This window comes from Notolepis coatsorum (assembly GCF_963971535.1).
Source record: "Notolepis coatsorum genome assembly, chromosome: 4".
NCBI lineage: Eukaryota > Metazoa > Chordata > Actinopteri > Aulopiformes > Paralepididae > Notolepis > Notolepis coatsorum.
The window spans coordinates 192,360,546-192,380,658 of record NC_140168.1 but is presented as its reverse complement, the minus strand read 5'-3'; the positions used below and the strand labels follow the sequence as shown (position 1 = coordinate 192,380,658).

The 20,113-nt window shown below is 47.4% G+C and overlaps 1 protein-coding gene across 1 annotated transcript in view; it reads left to right on the top strand.

The window, feature by feature from the left end:
- The window catches only part of LOC311227003 (RELT-like protein 1), a 248,700-nt gene that overhangs the window by 177,336 nt on the left and 51,251 nt on the right, over positions 1-20,113 (top strand). Inside the window, exon 4 of the mRNA XM_084312497.1 lies at positions 20,030-20,084. Coding sequence (XP_084168623.1) covers positions 20,030-20,084 — 55 coding nt within the window. The remainder of the gene's footprint in view (positions 1-20,029; positions 20,085-20,113) is intronic.

The window sequence follows — 20,113 nt, the reverse complement described above, 5'->3', positions numbered from 1 at the left end:
TGAATCTCGGTGACTCTGACTCCCACGAAGACTTTGTATCTGCATGAATCGGACTTGATCCATGTGAGTACTGTCGTGGAATCTGACCACAAGATTGTTCTATGCACCGGGATGGTGAGTTCACGTTGGATTAACGTGGCTAGATGCGCTCCTGCGAGGGCTGCGCAGAGCTCTAGACGTGGGATAGATTGTTGCTTACGTGGGGCTATTCTTGAGCGGGCCAGGATGAAAGCAGTGTGTATCTTTCCTCCCATCTCTTGGGCACGCAAGTAGGCCACCGATCCGTAGGCTACTTCGGAGGCGTCGCTGAAGACGTGTAGCTCAATCTCGCATGTCTCTGGCCTCACTGTGGATGGGAAGTAGCTGCGGCGTATATTGACACCTGGGAGTGAGCGGAGTTCCGTCTCCCACTCTCTCCATGTTGAGGCAAGGTGTGCGGGTATTGGGTCGTCCCAGCCCTGGTCCTTGTCCCATAGTGCTCGTACAATCATCTTTGCCCTGGTGGTGTAAGGTAGAATACATCCCAACGGGTCATATTGTCTGGCGAGTGTTCTGTACACACTCCGTCTGGTGGTCGGTATCGCCGCCGACCTTCCCTGCTCTGGAGCCAAGGGTTTGTGTCTATAGTGGAGCGAGTCTGTTTTGAAGCGCCAGACTAGTCCTAGTGTCATTTCTTGGGCTTCTCCTGGGATTGTCGCCATCCAGGTCTCGCTGCTGGCAGCCTTGTCCGCGGAGGAGAGGCTGCGCAATACGTGCGGGTCACTGCTGGCCCACTGCCTGAGATCAAAGCCGCCTTTGATCAGGGAGGCGCGTAACTTGATTAGGAGAGCCTCGGCTTCTTCTTGAGTCGAGACGCTTTGTAAACAGTTGTCCACGTAGAAACTGTTCTTCACACTGTGTTGGACCTCTTCATCTGCTGCTGGGTCCTCTGTGACGTGTTTCTGTAGTGCAAATGTAGCACAGCACGGGCTGCATGTGGTTCCGAAGGGGAGTACTTCCCACTGGTAGATGGATGGGTTCTCATCTCCGATCTTCTCTCTCCATATCAAGTCAAGTCAAGAGTTTTAATTGTCACGGCATACAGGTATACAATGAAATGCGGGTGGTCTTGCCCGCAACGATGTGCAATACAGTGGTACATATAATAGAATCAAAAGAAGAAAACAACATTGTGCAGTAACAGGTAGCAGGTAACATGGAGTGACATCTCGGTATCTGTACATAGTTATTTACAGAGCATGTGTGACATGCTAGTTAGCTTTGGTAGTGCAATACACTGTTCCTGTTATTCTAATTTAAAGTGACCTTTCCTTTGGCCATAAGTGTGCGTGTGTGCGACATGAGTGTGTGCCCGCTCATGTTAAAGTGTTAAGTGGCTGCTCGTGTGTGAGCGTGCACAGTGTGCGTGTCGTGTGTGTGTTCATGTGTGCTTGTGTGTGGACAGTTCAGTGTTCTGAGCACTCAATGTTCATTGTTCATGGCTCTGATGGCCTGGGGGAAGAAGCTGAGCCTAAGCCGCTCTGTCCTAGTAGCTGGGGTTCGCAGGCGTCTGCCTGACCTCAGCAGCTGAAACAGGCTGTTATTGGGGTGGTGAGGGTCTTTCATTATCCTGCAGGCTCTGGATTTGCACCTCTTGTTGTATAGAACCTGCAGGGGGGGTAGTGCAATACCCGTGGTACGCTCGGCTGAGCGCACCACTTTCTGTAGGGCCTTCTTGTCCTGTGCCGTGCTGTTTCCATACCAGGCAGTGATGTTTCCGGTCAGGATGCTCTCTACAGCTCCTGAGTAGAAGGACTGGAGTATCTTCCCCGATACTCTGAACTTCCTTAACTGTCTCAGGTGGTAGAGACGCTGTTTCGCCTTCTTTACTACTGTGTCTATGTGTGTTGACCATGTCAGGTCCTCTGAGATGTGGACCCCCAGGTACTTGAAGCTGCTCACCCTGTCCACGGTAGCCCCGTTTATCATCAGTGGTGTGTGTGTCTCCTGCTGTCCTCTCCTATAATCCACGATCAGTTCCTTGGTTTTGCCAATGTTCAGGAGCAGGCTGTTGTCCTGGCACCAGCGTTCCAGTACCTCAACCTCCTCCCGGTAGGCCTTCTCGTCGTTGTCCGAGATCAGCCCCACCACCACCGTGTCATCTGCGAACTTCACTATGGAGTTGGAGCTGAACTTGGCCACACAGTCGTGTGTGTAGAGTGAGTACAGCAGGGGGCTCAGAACACAGCCCTGGGGGGACCCGATGCTCAGGGTGATGGTGTTGGAGGTCTGACCCCCCACCCTGACCGCCTGGGGTCTTTCGCTCAGAAAGTCCAGTACCCAGGCGCTCAGGGCGGAGCTCAGACCTAGCTCGATCAGCTTGTCCACCAGTCTGGTGGGGACTATGGTGTTGAACGCTGAGCTGTAGTCAATGAACAACAGTCTCACATAGCCCCCCTTCTGACGGTCAAGGTGCGAGAGGGTGCTGTGCAGTACCTGGGAGACCGCGTCGTCGGTGGACCTGTTTGTCCTGTATGCAAATTGCATAGGGTCCATATCACTGGGGAGGGAGGCACAAATGTGGTCCTTGACCAGCCTCTCGAAACATTTCATGACCACAGAGGTGAGTGCCACCGGTCTGTAGTCATTTGGACATGCTGGGGAGGGTTTCTTCGGCACAGGGATGATGGTAGACATCTTGAAGCAGGCAGGGACCACTGACTCCGCCAGTGATTGATTAAATATGGCGGTGAACACAGGGGCCAGCTGGTTGGCACAGGTCTTGAGTATACGTCCTGTTATGCCATCTGGGCCAGCAGCCTTCCTGGTGTTCACCTGCATAAATGCTCTTCTCACACTGTGTTCCGACAACGAGAGAGCGTCCCCCCCCCCTCGCGGTTGCCCCCCCCCCTCCACAACAGCCGGCGCGCCAGTGACGTCACTAGCCGGAGAGCCAGCAGCGCCACTGTCTACACCAAACCGAGCGTAGAAGGTGTTGAGCTTGTCCGCGAGGGAGGCGTCGTCGCTCCCCATTGAGGGGGCGCTGACTTTATAGTCAGTTATTGTCTTCAGTCCCTGCCATAATCCTCTTGTGTCGTTTTGTGCCATTTGTGTCTCCAGTTTATCAGCATATGTCCTCTTAGCAAGTTTGACAGCTTTGCGTAGAGTATAGACTGAAGCCTTATACTCCTCCATGTTTCCTGACTCTCTACCCAGGTTGTAGGCGGTGGTACGAGAGTTCAGAGCTGCTCTAATAGTGCTATCCACCCACGGTTTCTGGTTTGGGAAAATCCGCACCGTTTTCCTGAGGACAATACCATCAGCTATTGTTGTTATGTAGCACACCACTGTGTCTGCTAGTTCACTGACGTCACTGGCGCTTCCTATGAACATATCCCAATCCGTGTCTGCAAGCACGTCCTTGAGCGTGGCCTCTGATTCGTCGGTCCACTTCTTTGTCTCACGTGACACGACGGCGTCACGTGATCTCTGTTGATATGCCGGAAATAGCAAGATGGAGTCATGATCGCTCGAGCTTGTGGACCCCGTTAATGGCGGAGCGGCTACTGCCTTGTAACCCGCTTTGAACGGGGAATAGCAGTGGTCGAGTGTGTTCTTCCCTCTGGTGGAGCAAGCGATGTGCTGGAAAAAGGACGGCATCACTTTCTTCAGGTTGGCCTGGTTGAAATCGCCGGCCACTACCATCGCTGCGTCTGGGTGTTTGATCTGGTGTCTGTTGAGATGATCGTGTAGTTCGCCCAGCGCTTTGCCCGTATTCGCGTGTGGGGGAATATACACGGCAGTCATGACGACTGCTGTGAACTCCCTCGGGAGGTGAAACGGACGACATAGGATAGAAAGATGTTCCAAGTCCGGCGAACACGAGTTTGAGAGGACCTGCACCCCCTCGGGATTAACCCAGGAATTGTTCGTGATGAGGCAGACTCCGCCGCCGATGGTCTTTCCTGAGCCAGCGTTGCGATCTGCACGTAAGACTGTGAAGGCATCCGAGGGAGAGACGCTTTTGTCTGGGGTCGTCGACGTGAGCCATGTCTCTGTGAGACATATAATGTTGATGTCTCTCATCTCCCGTTGGAACCGAACCCTCGCTCTCAGGTCATCCATCCTACCCTCCAACGAACGGGCATTCGCCAGAAAGATGGATGGAATTGCTGGGCGGTAAGCAGCTCTTTTTAGTCTCAATCTGATACCTCCTCGTCTCCCTCTGTGTCTCCTCCTGCCGTCGCCTTTGTTCTTTTCTTTGCCGCCATTCTCCCGTCTGATTTCTGCTGGCCATTCTAGGTCAAAAGTGTCTCCAAACTCCTCTTTGAGCCCGGGGTTCAAGTCCATAAGTGTCTGACGGTCGTATGACGTACCCGCCAGTGTTGCTTTAAATAAAAAAGTAGCAAAAACAAACATAATAGCTAAAAGTGAGTACATCGTTGCGGAGCTAAAACCAGAGGCGTCTGACCATAGGAACCGTAGCAGAGGCTTGTCCTCCTCTACTAGTCTCACCTGCAAGAACATCCCTTTGATATCCCCGCTTATAGCCACCTTGTCCTGGCGGAAGCGCAGTAGCACGCCTAGTAGGGAGGGGCCGAGTGTGGGGCCGGGCAAGAGCTCTTTATTCAGATTTTGGGATCCGATCTGGTAGCTGCAGTTAAACACAATGCGATCCTTGCCGTTGTGATGGACCTTGTGATGCGGCACGTACCATGATTCGGTCGTCTGATCGGCCTCTTTAATGTCAATCTTTGTTACGTGTCCCGCTGTGATTAGCTTCTCAATCTCAGCTCGGTACACACTCTCTTGAGCGGGGTCTTTGGCTAGGCGCCGCTCTGTGTTCAGTAGATAGCGCTCCGTGGCGTCTTTCTTTGCGTGAAAGGTGGGCATTCCCTCTCGCCTCAGGAGTGGAGTTGCGTATCTCATCACTCCGCCGACTGTGACTCTCTTTGTCCCCTGCTCGAGTAGGTTGATGGCGTAAATGTCTTCTTTAGAACGAATATCTTTCTTTTCGTTCTTAAAGGGCATTGTCTCTAGGGTCCATAGCCTCTCGACATGCTGCAGGAGAGTGGTGTCTTCTTCTGTCGTTCTGGAGTGGAAGCAGCTAGTGGCTGCTGTTCGGTTGAGAGATTTAGCGAGGGGGCCTTGTAGGGTCCACCCTAGGCGGGTCTCGACTGCTGCAGGACAGCCTCGGGGGCCTGTATGGACCCGGTCAATCGGGACTATGAGTTCTGCATGGTCGGAGCCTATCAACAGGGTCGGGGTAGCGCTGTCTATGAGCGGGATAGGTAATTGGCGCAGGTGCACATATTTATCCATCAACTTGGTGACAGGGTAGGTGTACTGCGATAGTCCTATTTCTTGGCTGGTGAAAGCATTTGTGATCTTGTACCGTCGCTCTGGCTGCCCGTTGGCTGCGATGGTGAAGGAGACATTCTCGCCCTTTATCGTCTTTAAATCTCTTCTTATTGTCCGAATCGTCATTTCGTTCTTGCTCCCCCACAGTCCCAACTGGGTCGCAGCGGAGGCGAGCAGAAGGGTCTTCTCTGACCCGTCATCAAGGACGGCGTAAGTGTCCATGACTTTATCTTGGTAGCTCAATGTCACACGGACTACCTTTAAGAGCACTTGGGCTCCGCTGCTGCTGGCGGGGTCAATGTACATGACACTTGCCTTGGTGCCGCTCCGTGGTGCAGGTATAGGCCGTCTTCCGTTACTTTCGTGTAGTATACCTAGATGGGCTCCATCGCACCGGCTGCACCTTTTCTTTAGGCGGCATTCGGCTGCCATGTGGGGCCGCGCACATCGATAACAGCGCCGGTTGGACTTTATCCATTGACTCACTTCTTCTGCATTCATCTTTGTGAATAGGTCACATTGTGACAGCCAGTGTTCTTTCTCACAGTAGGGACACGCTATCTTCCACTTCTCTTTTCTCGAGGGGGTGCTGTGACTCTTACTGCTCGGTACTGACTCTGATTGGTGCATGACAGTCACCGATCTTCTTCCATCATTTATTCTCCTGGGTCCCTCTCTGGAGCTTGGCGTGCTCCGCCCGAAGGTGTCCAGTCGTAAGCTGCTGACTTCTCTCGCCAGGAAGTCGGCTAGATCAAGGAGGGATGGCTCGGGGCCGTTGGAATCCCGGTAATCCCTCTGCCGCCTAAAGCGCTCCTGTCTTGCGGGTGGCAGCTTCTCCAAAATCCTCTCGACGTTAGAGTTGGTGTATAGCTCATGCATGCCCTTCTCCCGTTGCGCTCCCAGCATCCCTACCAGGGACTGCACTTTGATTGACAGGTCGTCTAGTGAGCGATTGTCTGTGGCTGGGGGTAGGCGATCAATATGCCTTATCTCCTGGATTACGTAATCCCATATACGTCCATATCTCTGATCCAGCGCTGCAAGGGCCGCTGTGTATGGGGTCGAAGAGGTAGCATAGGCTAGCGCTATATTGTGCGCTCGCGGTACTTTCAGGTGCTTCAGTAATATTGCATACTTGTGGCGTTCATCAGCGACATCCACCATCATTGTCTCTAAGCACATCCGGAGCTCCGTGTACTGTGCTCGACTCTCATAGGCGAAGTCTGGGAATGACGGTGTGGCATTGTATGACGCCGTGGATGGCTGATACATCGGCAAGCGTTGGGGGAGAGACCTCCTGGTCGAGTCCCCTCTTGCGCCTCGCTGTGGGCTGGTACTGGCAGGGTACCATGGCCCGCTGGTCCAGGTGCTGTTCCTCGGGGCTGGTCGTGCGTCGTGCTCACCCGTGAATAGAGTCGGGGGTCTGTAGCGCAGCGCCGCGGGGGTATAGCCTGGACTGTATGGGACCTCCTGGTCCGGTGGAGTACTGTGCTGTCGTCGGGCTTGGTTCTCCTCCTCTCCCTCTTCTTCCTCTATCAGATCTTCCAGATCCTGTAATCGTTTATTTAGCTTCTCCGCAGTGTATGCCGCTCCTTCCTTGTAGCTGGGTCTCGCTTGGACCGGTCGGTGAAGGGGGTCTGCGGGGGGTATAGGCTCGGTCTGTTGGTCAAGTTCAGGGTCGCTTGCTCGTTGTGGTGACGCTGCCCTTGACTGTTGTCTCGACGAGTTCCTTGAACCCCTGGTGGAGGGAGAGGGTGTTGCCTTGCGGATCAGCTGCTCCATTAGCTGCGCTTGTAGCTTGTCGCGCTCGGCTTGTATTCTGTCGCGCTCGGCTTCGCGCTGGATGAGAGCGAGTTCGCGCTCTGCGTCTCTTTGGGCACCGGCAGCGGCACGCTGGGTGTCTGCTCGGTCTCTTGCCATATTCTCTTCCATCTGAAGGCGTCTCATCTCCAGGCGTATGCGCTCTTCTTCGCTCCGTTGTTGCGCTTGGAGTTGTTCGCGCTCGCTAAGCGTCTGTGCTTGGAGACGATCGCGTTCGGTAGAGGCTGTCAGGCTGACGAGGAACGCCTGTTGTAGTATCCTCTCCGCTTCGTTGGGGGAAGGCGGTAGTGGAGGTGAGCCGCTCCTGCGTGAGCCGCTCCTGGGGGTACTCGTTGGGGAGTCCTGGAGCTCTAGTTCCTCGGCGCTCTCCTCCTCTTCTTCCGTGCAGAGTTCTCTCTCTGTAGGGTTGTCTTCCTCCCGGGGCTGGTCGGGGACTACTTCTTGGGTAGTGGCGGGGGGTAAAGGCATGTCAATTCCCTCCTGGTCCCCACCGTGAGCTTGGTCAGTTACATTAGGACCTACTAGGGCCTCTGTGGTCGGGGAAACCTGGTCGTTAAGGTCAGACATAATTTTACTTTCTACTTCTACCGCGTTTACCGTTTGTCGAAGGCTAGGTAGTTGACTGACAGTGTAAGCCTCTAAGTACTGAGGTGTCTGTCGTCTGCGCCGCGGGCGTTCTAGGTTAGGAGGATCGTTTCGTGGAGTGTTCATCATAGGCCATTTCGATATTAATAACACTATATTAATATTACACTAGTTACCCTCCGGCTCGAAGGACCAATTGTAACTGAGGGGTACAATTCCCTGACTGTATTGTTAGATATGATATTTAATACCACTACCTCATGTACTTTAACTTCTGGCCACCCAGTACAAGATATAAGTATGATGAACACTTTCCCACCTGATGAAACGAATCCACACAAATGTACCAAATCGAAGGTTTAATACAGCAAAGGGTGTATACAACGATCACTTAATTACATTTATGATTTGAAATATGAAATATGCACTTTTATGGCAAATGAGTATTCGTAGGTAAATCAACATTGAATGTCCAATCTCTGGTTACGCAGGGAGTAAGTATACAACCTGGAATATTTAGGAAACGATAGCGATGGTACTTAGATGATTAGAGCTGGATACACTAAGGGGGGGGGGGGGGTCCCGCTGGTTGTAAGACAGTAGGAGGGGGGGGGGTTAGAGAAGCCGCTGGCGGTATCCCATCTGGCCGACGGTGTCTTGGGAGAATCCAAAGTCTTGGACACGGTGCCCACAGAACCTCGGACCGCAGACGAATACAGCTGGACCCTCTGTGGACGGTAGCTGCCGGTCCACAACGGAGAGACGTGAGGCGACCTCACTGGTGTAGAGCGCCGTCTCACCTGGAGTCCTCTCCGGGGGGTAGTTCCAACACTCCGCAGTGTTGGCCTTTATCCATGGAATAATCAAAGCACCCAAAGCATAATCCAAGCCGTGGAAGGCTCGCCGTCGTCCGGGTAGAGTAATCCAATATACAGGTCCAGTCGCTCTTGGCCCGGAGCTCCTCGGATGCAAGCACCACTAGGGGTCTGCCCAGCCTGGTTAAGCGTCCAGATAACGTCAGGAACGATGGGGGTACTGATAACTTTAGAACTCTAACCGAACGATGCACCATACATAAATAGACTATTATTAGCTTAATAGAATACGTCCAACTCGACGGTATAGTGCCAAACTATGACTATTCAACTATTAATCTACACGATATCTCAATGCCTATTCTGGGCCAAGTAGGCCTTACTACACCACACGTGCGTCGTGGGGAGGCTTTGCGTCTGTCACTCTGTTGGAGGGTAAAGAACTGGACTAAAAGAAAGTTCTACTTTACTTGCGCCATATATATATGCGCTATGAACAAATAGTACCATTCGTATTTCGCCCGACATATTCCTGCGCGGAACCGGGGCTTGCCACGACATGTTAGGCGGCACGATTGAACTTGGACCTAGGGGGTATGGCAACCTGGCGCCAGGTTCTCGTCCAATGGTAGAATGAAACTATTATGGCTGTTTAGTAGACTAAAGGGATATTCAGTGCATATTGTACAAGGAATATACAGGGGATATCAAACGATATACAAATACAATTAAATATATATAAATAAATATACATATTCGGTTTAATCTGATCCTTCACAACAATAAGCATAGGGCAACGAGTTTGCTGGAGGTTGGTGAGTCACTTAGCTTGGTAAACAGTGTCCAGTAGTGTCCTCTCAATGCTAGGCAGACGATGCTACACATAAATGATCACACAGTAGACATTACAGTAGCCTCTATATACATATTGTCCTGTTGTAGTTAATATGATACATTGTTCACATCGCCTGCATATCATAAGCAGCACGTACACACCGACACATCTCTCTTTCTATGTGGTCTCACCCGCCGCTGCGTGCACAATGTTCTTTCTGACGTAGCTCATTGCCTCCTCTGCATCGGTGAACTCTTTCTCTTTTCCCCCGTGCGTGATGCGAAGTCGGGCCGGAAAAAGAATGCCGTATCGGATGTCTTCACGGCCGCGTAATAGCTTCCTCACCTCCGTAAACGCAGCCCTGGCCTTCGCAACGCCGCGGCACGGTGGTGTAGTGGTTAACACTGTCGCCTCACAGCAAGAAGGTCCAGGGTTCGATTCCCGCTTGGGGACCAGGTTTCCATGATGCCAGGTACCCAGGTGGGGTATCTCCCAGGCCTTTCTGTGTGGAGTTTGCATGTTCTCCCCGTGCTCGCAAGGGTTTCCCCCCCGATAAGATAAACCCAATGGAAAAACATGCACAACAACAGATCGCTAACGCTGTGGCGTCCTTGACGAAGATGGACAGGAGCACTTGGATTGGTCCCCTGGCGCGGCTCACGTTGACGCCTGTCTGCTCCCGGCTGCCCTTGGGGGGGAAGGACGGGATGGGTTAATCGCAGAGACGAATCGCAGAGACGAATCGCATCGGCGATTCTAAAGAGACAATGCATGCGTGTGTGTTCCGGTGTGTGTGCTAAAAAAAACTAACCGCTGTGTGTACCACTAAAACATTGAGTGTCGTTGCATGCCGAATAAAGACCTCTGCAACAGGTCCTGCATTATTATATTATTATAGTCGGGGAAGATTGCAATAGACTTTCCGTTGATATGCAATGGAGCCTCAGTGCGCGCCCGTCTCAACACCTCGACACAATCTTGGTAATAGTGGAGTTTAGCCATGATAGCACGGGGCTTCCCGTCTGGCCTCTTCGGCCCCAGTGCTCTGTGCGAGCGGTCCACCAGCACTTCATGGTCCATTTGCAGCACGTCTTTCAGCAGCTTTGAGACCGATGCAGTAGAGCTTGAGCCGTCCGTCTCAGCTACTCCAAGTATCTTCACGTTACATCTCCTCATCCTTCCTTCCATATCATCACACTTTCCCCTGAGACCAGTCATCTCCGTCTTTAGGTCGTCGACTGTGACTTGCAGCGTTGCCACCTCGTCCGACCACCTCAAGAGACCACCCTCCACGTCCTTAACCGTAACCTCCATTTTGTTAATGTCCACACGCAGTGTCGCTACACAGCTTCGCATTTCCTCCTTTATCGCTTTCAAATCATTTCTGATAAGGTCGAACTCCTTGGAAAGTGCACCTTTCAATTTCGATTGTATTATCACTGCGATTTCGGATTTCAGCGCAATGAGAATCTCCGTCTTTAAGGCTGTGGTATCCACGTCGGCCATCTTTGACGGTGTGGTCGGTGGTGGCCCAGAGGCGGAACCCGAGGCTTTCTCAGGCCTACTTGTAGCCGGGACGTATCCAAATTTGCGAAGGTTTGATGCCATCTGTCCGTGTAAAAAATGACCAACGGTTTGAACAAATGTACCCTGAGTAAGATTCACTAAGTTATGTAAATCCGTAAGCTTATTAAAGATAAAACAACAAAAAGTAGAGGCTCGACGGGAGCGAAAACAAAAAAGCGTACTACTCCATTGCTCGCCTAGCCACGCCCCCCCCCCCCCTTTATTGATCCCTTTGGGGGAAATTCAGGTGTCATAGCAGCATGTGGGAGGGGGGAGGGGAGGTACAGGTATGGGCAGGGTAATGGTGGAAAGATATAAATATTAGTGGTAGGGGTGGAACGGTTCACAAAATCGACGGTTCGGTTCGTATCACGGTTTTAGGTTTACTGTTTTCGGTTCGGTTCGGTATACATTGTTTAAAAAAAAAAAAAAAATTATTTATGTAACTCCAAAAATACCATACATCAACATAAGATATATAGCCTAAAAATAATCCAACTTTTCAGTTATTCTCAAGGACGTAGTCATGCAAAAACTGAAAGAATGAGGCCATTTGACATCAGGCACATTATTTTGACAGTGACGGTTAGAGCTAGGAGAGATTTTGGTACAGTAAGAGGGGAGGCATTGCTGATTTAAAAATGCTTCTCATTTATTTGGTATAAAAAAAGGTTTACCTTTAATAATGTTTGGCACACAAAGACCGAACTGACTGAAAAATATAGGCAACATTTGTCAAAGTATTAACTCGTCAATTAGGGCTGGGTGATATGGCCTAAATATGATATCACGATATTTTCTGACCTTTCGGCGATACACATCACAATGTTTTTCTTTTTTCCCCCAAACAATTCATTATGAGGCTTACCAAGACAGTATTTGAGTTTGCAAGCTAACATTAAAGACAAAATAAAATACCCATGCATTTAGCATGTTTATATTATATATTAGATTTAGATTATTGGATTATTAGATTATATATTGCATATATTTAGCAATGAGATATTATATGATTTAGATATGAAATATGATTAATTGAAAATGGGGGACCCTGATGTAAACAAGACGAAAGTCTTTCTCTGGTTTGCATCCCCTTAACAATTGTATGTATTGAGCTGTACTGTACCCATTCTGCAATATGTTAATACAGTTTTAAATCAATCAATCAATCAATCAATAGAATTTTAGCATTTTTATGAAACTACTGTATATTTGTATGTCTCTAAATGTTTTGATGGATTGAAAATGGAGGACCCTTATGTAAAAAAGCCAAAAGTCTTTTTCTGGTCTTCATACTCCAGTCCACTGTTGTTGTATTAAGCTGTACTGTATTGTACCCATTCTGCAATTGTTAATAACGTTTTCATTCATTCAATCATTCAGCCGGCAACAGAATAATTTTGATTGACAGTCGAGTCTGCCAATTACGTCACACCGCTTGCACCCGCCCTGCTGTTCTTAGCACCAATCGGCAAGCGCTATGCGTTTTTTATTTTCCTGAAAGTCCTCCATTGATTTTGACGAGAGCTCAGCTCAACGACAACAACAACAGCTCCCCGCGGCCGACGAGTGATTACCAGCGCACCGCAGCATGACTAAATGAGGCAAAATGATTTTACTGCAACGAATGTTATAATAAAAGCCTTTCCATACATCTGTCTGATTGAAAACTTTATTAACAGACCGCAGAATGGGCACGCAAACTCAGCACGGGCTGAGATATGAACAGTAATGCTTGCTATCTATGTCGTCATTGGACGTTGCTATGTTTGGGTAATTACGCTGATGTTATTGAACGTGTAACTATATAACGTTAATGCCACAAAACAAATGCCTTTGTTAATAATAAGTAGTAACTTTGATGCAGTAGTGTGTGTGTGGGGGCGGCGTTGTTCAAAAGTTTGAACGGGTGTGGACCAGATTGACGTGACACAATCCTCTTGGGCAAAACATCACGATATCCACGATACGTTAAAAAAGTGTATCGTTAATGAACTGTACCCGATATTTATATAATATCGTCATATCGCCCAGCCCTATCGTCAATATACCCCCCTTCCCCACTAATCGAACTGGTGTCGTGGAGTCACTTCTCTGTGAGCGTTTCCACGGTTAGCTTGCGGCTAACATTAGTTAGCTCGCGGCTAAAGTTAGTTAGCTCGTAGCTAACGTAACGTTATATAACCGAACAATACACACATGCCCCGAATGCGTACCGTTCGGTATGACCTCCAAGGTTCGGGGCATGTGTGTATTGTTAGGTACACGGTTCGAATGCGTACCATTCCACCCCTAATTAGTGGTGGGGGAAAATATCGATACGTAGTAGTATCGCGATACTTTGCGTGGCGATACTGTATCGATACAGGGACGCCAAGTATCGATATTTAATTATTTATTTATAAAAAAAATATGTATTTCTTATTTTTGTTTATAAGGAAGTTGCATTGTTAATTTCAATACCTGTAATAGTACAATAGTCGACACACGCACACGTGTGCATTCAGTTAAGTTGGAATATGACTGTAATACAAACAGTTCAGTTTGTCAGGTACATGCAACACAGATTACAGTGTTTACATCTGTCTGCTTGAGAACATACCATGTTCTGCAATAGAAATTATTGAAGTGAGATGAACAACAGACTGAACTTTATTTTATTAGATAAAACATGTTGACAAAGTTTTACTTTGCAGTTAAAAAAAGGTAATACATTGCAATATATCGCAATATTAATATCGCAATACTCAGCATATCGCAATATATTTAGTATCGCAATACTATCGTATCGTGACTCAAGTATCGTATCGTGAGGCCTCTGGTGATTCCCACCCCTAATAAATATATAGGCAATACAATTAGATCTGAATATAAAAATATGAGAAAAGTAAATAGTGTAAACAAAGGTGCAGATGTGAGGGTCTGTATGCCCTATCGGTTATATTCTATGTTGCAATAAATATAGGCAATAAAGAATTTGATTCTGGGCTGTCCTTGGGGTTGGCTGTTTTTGGGGTGGGTTGTCCTTGGGGTGGGTTGTTGTTGGGGTCGGCTGTCCTTGGGGTGGGCTGTTGTTGTCCTGTGATTTATCCATCTGAGCTGAATCGCCCATTTTGCAGGATAGTATTGTCGTATATTATTGAAAGTGACAGCAATGGCTGAGTCATAAATACATCAGTCATCAGGTGCTGTTGCTCATAGATAGCACTGAAAATAATATGGAAATGTGTCCAAAGTTACATAATTCACCAGAATCAACATAAACGTAATGGAATTCATGCTAAGATCTAGTAAATATACTAGTATTGATGCAGGAATGAAATAAAATGTTTGATTTGCGAAGAGTCAAATGTATTATGCCCCCCAGGAGATATAGATAGATATATCCCTATTTTGTTGAATTTTCCCCTCTAGTTCTTCATGGCTTGTAAGAATATCAAAGCGAAAGTTTATTTCTTATGGACCCCAAGAGCACACTCTTTAATATTCAATCAATTGAAACCGTAGACTTCATACAGCTTTGGAAATATGATATTCCATACTTAAACGGCACAGACTAGCAGACTAACAGGCTCCCAACAAATTTCATGAAAAATTCATGAACGGGCAGAGTTGGCCGTTCTGTAAAAGCTTCATAACATTATTACACAGTGGATTTCACAGCAAAAGTCCTACAAGCCCTTAGAGGCCGATAACATTTCCTGCTTAAAAATGTGCCCAGTGGCATTCTGTTGGTGATTAAAGAAACAACAACATAAAAATCCACATGCTTTAATAGCAGGGTGGCTTCTCCTGCAGCATGTGTGACCAGGAAACCATCTGCATAAACACTCTTTAAAGGGCACTGAGCCATTAAACACCATGTACTGTATGTATTATACACTGGGAATCAAATGTGCACTGTACACAATACACAATGTACTCTACTACTATTATTCTACTGGGATTTCAATGGCATCGGCGTTACCTGCGACCGTGCTGCGAACAGGTTCTAAATGTTGATTGTCTGGACCGGGGCTTTCCCCGAGGCTTTTCCAGGTTTTTTTGTCTGGTCCGGATGGGGGCTGTGCCCCCCGTCTGGGAGGCAGGAAAATGTGCGATAAAGAATTTGTTGTGTGTTCCTGCAACTTAAAAAAATGTAAGGAAAACTCCAACATTTTGGGAAATTCGCTTATTTGGCATCTACCCTGGAGTTAGACAAGAAGATACATACCCTTTTCTTCTCTGTGCATGCAGTAGGAGTAGGAAGACACGCACCTTTCCCAAAATGTTGGAGTTTTCCTTTAAGTACGTTGAACACGACAACACACGCATGCATGCACGCACACAGTGGATCAGAGGACCGAGCAATCGTGTATTAATTAGACAATGACGCGTCTGTTTCTAAGATGGCCCCAAGCTTTCACTGCAAAAGAAAAAACAAAAAAACCTTAAAATAAAACACATGGCGCTTTGTCATAGTGGTGCTGCGGCACCCCTATACCGTTGTTTAGGGAAAGCCCTGCATTCAAAATGTGTCATGATAAAATATGTTGCTCTTATTTTTAGTAATGTGCCATGCAAGTCCTTCAGAATATCGCTGCCAATTTCATATATTTTTTCTCTTTATTTTTCAATTTTTTCTCCCATCCCAATTTTGTATTTACAATTCTTCCCTCCCCTGTCTTGAACGTTGCTAAACTATGCCTCCCACTGGTCGGCTGTAGTGGGGATAGAAGCCTTGCATCATGTGTCCCCTCCGGTACACAAGGAGGCACCTGTCGCATCTTTTCACCAGACAGCTCAAACTCTCAGTGGCGAGGAGTAACGCGTGGGAGGCTCATGCTGCCCCCGATGCTTCCTGTTTCCGCCGTACCGGCGTCACCCAACCGACCTGTAGGAGTCGCTGTCCACAACGTCCAATCCCCACCCACCGTCTTTCCCACCCTCTAACACTGCCAATTGTGTTAGTATGACTGCCGGCCAAGCCGGTAGCAACGCCGAGAGCTGGGCTCGATACCAGCATCTCCTGCGTTAATGGCGAGCGTCTTGCCCACTGCGCCACTCAGCCGCCCTACGCTGCCAATTTCATTAACATTTTGAGTGGCTCTCTTTTCACCTGGCAGCGAGGACTCTCATTGGTGAAGCGTAACGCGTGGGAGGTCACGCTGCCTTCACCATTTCCTGCTTTTTGCTGAGCAGGAGCCCAGACCTGACCTGTAGGCGTTGCTGTCCACAACGCCAGATTACCAGCTACCATTTTATTTCCCGCTAACTCAGCCAAACGAGTTAGGCCATGGTTAGACTAGGTGTTTTTGTTTTCGTTTTGAATACGTTTTGAATACGTTTTGTTAGATAGAAATGCCGTTTTGGCAGGAAACGTTTTGGCCCTACTGAAAACGCTGAAATTGTGTTTCCGTTTTGGATACTCGCCAAAACTCGCCGACAACGTGTCGTGTAATCTGCGCGGAGCCATTGTTGCTCAACGCCCATGCGCAGTAGATACCCACATCTGCGTGCCCTCACCAACGTCCGGTGACAACAGAGCTATAGCTGCAGCTACCATGTGTTGTCAAGTTATTGTTATAAGGACCCCAGTCCATGCTACAACAGTCTGCATTCCCTTAACAATTGTTTTTATTGAGCCGTATTGTATTGTACCCATTCTGCGATATGTTAAATAAAGTTTACATCCATTCATTCTGCTAGCATTAACGATTGCATGAGCAGTTGGCTAACGTTAGCTACCTACCGTAGCTACCAGACCCTGTTAGCTCAGAGCTCATCTTTCAACATAACAAACATTAAACAAAATGGCCCAGTCATCTATTCACCTTTGTTTAATACACAAGGCGTTGTCTCTAATGTTATCTAGCTACTGATAGCTCCCGATATCATCAGTTTGGTGCTGGCAGGCTAACGTGTGCTAAAGTTAGCTGCTAGCCACAATGCTATACTGTTATAATGGCATATTCCTATCGCGTTAGCATGTAAGCTAACAAAATCAGCGCCGATGAGACTAAACTCCGCTCTTGGTGGTCAATTGTGTTGATGTTAGTTTTGTTTCATCAACAAATGAGAGGCAGAACACACAGTGAATGTATCCGTTTTGTTTATTGCACTTTTATTACACTTTGCTGAAAAATAAGTGCTGCATTGGCTAAATAGCAGAGGCATTTAAAGATGGCGGCGTGTTGACATTTCTTTGCAGGAAGTGTATTGGCACATTCAAGTTCTGATTGGTTGACAATTGCCTTCATGTTCGCCACACTGGACAGTGCTTTGGCACTGTACTACATCACTGTGCTCAGGTGACAAAACGAAAGTGCTCAGGTTGCAAAACGAATGTCTGACTCGCCTACCGCTACGTTGCGACCTGGAAAAGCGAAACTCATCTTCAAAACGAAACGAAAACATCAGTCAGTCTAACCGCAGCCTTAGTATGACGATCGGCCCAAGCCGCAAGGCAATGCTGACTCCGGGAGTCGAGACCGCAGCCTCTTGCATTGGTGATGAGCGCAATCTCCGCTACGCCATCCGACCGCCACATTTTGAACATATCTGTGCAGAATCAGAAAGCAAAATTTGTCAGGTAAAAAAATACTGAAAAACTACTTATCAAAACCTGGTTGAGTGAAAACTTTTTCAATCCTCGAATCCATTTGATACATAACTCCCCAGAGCCAGCATCTGAAACCCTCGTCAAATCAATTCCGATTGGTAAGAGTCTGGCTCTAATTCAACCAATGGCACAGCCCCAAAAGCACAAACCCCACCCCTCTGGCACCTCTGGGCTGGCCTGAGCACACAATCAAAGTAATTGATTCTCGCAAAGGTTGATCTAAAAGGGGGAGATTAGTGAACATAAGCCAGTAGTTTGTTTACACTGTTTATCTTTCCTCATATTTCTATATTCAAGAGTTAATCACATTGTTTACACCGTTTACTTTTTTCTCATATTTGTATATTCAGATAACATTTGATTGCCTATATTAATGTCTTACTACTACCCTGCCCATACCTGTACCTCCCCAGCCCCCTCACGCTGCTATGATGCCCGAATTTCCCCGAGGGGATCAATAAAGGAATATCTTATCTCATCTTACAGGATGACGACAGGACGATATCGAGTAGACGTAACCCGCCGTGTCTCAATAACACATCGCCTTCTCCGCAAGGTGTTCGACACGTCCTTTTCTAGCAGTTCACTCTCACCCAAAGCAGCCAAGTCTAGCAGCGCGGCTGCATTCTAGGGGTGGGAATCACCAGTTTCATCATGATACGATACGATATCGATTCTTTGGACAACGATACGATATTTGCCGATATCACAAAGTCTCTCACGATACAATACGATTAGATTAGATTCAGGTGCCTGCAATCGATATGAGATGATATCATATGCCCATTTAACACAATCCGTAACATTTAGATCTACTAAAAAAAAGGTAACAAATATCATTTGACATTTGTATTTTTGAGCTCTTCCAGACATTTAAAGGAAAATCAATCTATTGTTTTTAATACAAATAGACCTCCTGTTCACTGTAAAGTGCCACGTTTTTGATATATTGAGCTTTAAACTTTAAGCTCCATTTTTTGGAACTCAAAACTCACAACCTAAAACCCCTCCCTACCTCCCTCTCCCAAACCGTTCCTACAACAATTTGTTGATGTTGCATGATCATGTATAGGCCTACATTTATTATGTATTATATTGTTTATGTTTAAATAACATTTAAACATCAAACTCCTGACCTCATCTGGTCTTTCCAAAGACGCGCACACACACACACACAGAAAGGGAGAATGCTATGCTGTAACGTCTACACACACGGAGCTACTGCTGTTGTTCTTGGGCGGATACGAGACTCGCCACAGGATTTTCAAAATAAGAGTATCGATATGAATCGATCTGATTACATTGCATCGATCCGATTCGATCGTTGATAATTACATCGATGTATCGATCTGGATCGATGTATCGTCCCACCCCTACGTGCATTCAATTCCTTTCCAACATAGAGGAGCGTATGCCATACCTCACGTTGTACCTCGTGGTAAGGCTGTCCCCGAAGCCTGTTTTTGGGATTCGAACTTCGTCAGGGTTTTTCGAACCTTCGTTTTTACGGTAATACATAATTTTTTTTTTTTTCTTTTATAACTTAATTTTCTTTTTATATAAATATCCTCGAACTAAATCCTCAATTTGAATAAAGTGATTAATCTGATTAAATTAGTATTTTCTTTTTATTAAATCAACTTTCCAGACCCAGCCCAGGGAGAAGCCCCAGCCCAACTAAATCAACTTTCTTTAACTAATATAATTCATCAGTTTTAATACTATAATATTAGTGTAGCCTAATCTTTACCTGCAACTGTGAAGAAAAACCCCATTGGTTTAAACGGAATGAATAAAAAATCTAAAAAATTTAAAGTTGTAATGTTGATTTAGAATTCGAATGCCAACGTGGTTGAATGATGTCGATTTGCATTTGAAGTAGAGGCTCTACATGAACCACCAGGAGTTGTACATTTTGTTGGTTTCTAGGTCAAAGCTGTGCTCTCTCTCTCTCTCTCTCTCTCTCTCTCTCTCTCTCTCTCTCTCTCTCTCTCTCTCTCTCTCTCTCTCTCTCTCTCTCTCTCTCTCTCTCTCTCTCTCTCTCTCTCTCTCTCTCTCTCTATCTCTCTCTCTCTCTAACCTAGCGTCCTGTAACAGCCTCGTAGGTCTACTGTACCGTTACTGAGAAGCTATATGTTAACGTCGTGCCCACCCAGAACACTTAATAATTTGCTCTCCTCGATGTTGCGGCCTGGTTGGTTTCATCGTTCCGAGTTGTGTTGTGTTGTGCGGGCAACCGTCGTGCCCACTGTGACGGCCTGTGGCGTGCAAATTAATTTTGCAGGGGAATTATCTATTACACCTCTTTCAATAAGCACTCTGCTTTTGAAGTCACTTGAGCGCTCTACTGACTGATTCCCATGACACTTTTATCTCTCTCTCTCTCTCTCTCTCTCTCTCTCTCTCTCTCTCTCTCTCTCTCTCTCTCTCTCTCTATCTCTCTCTCCCCCCCCCCCCCCCCCCCAGCTAACTCGGATGCCCTGAAAGCCATGGTCCACGATAACAGCATTGATTCTGATGGGTAAGTGTCCTCCTGTGTGTGTGTCTCCC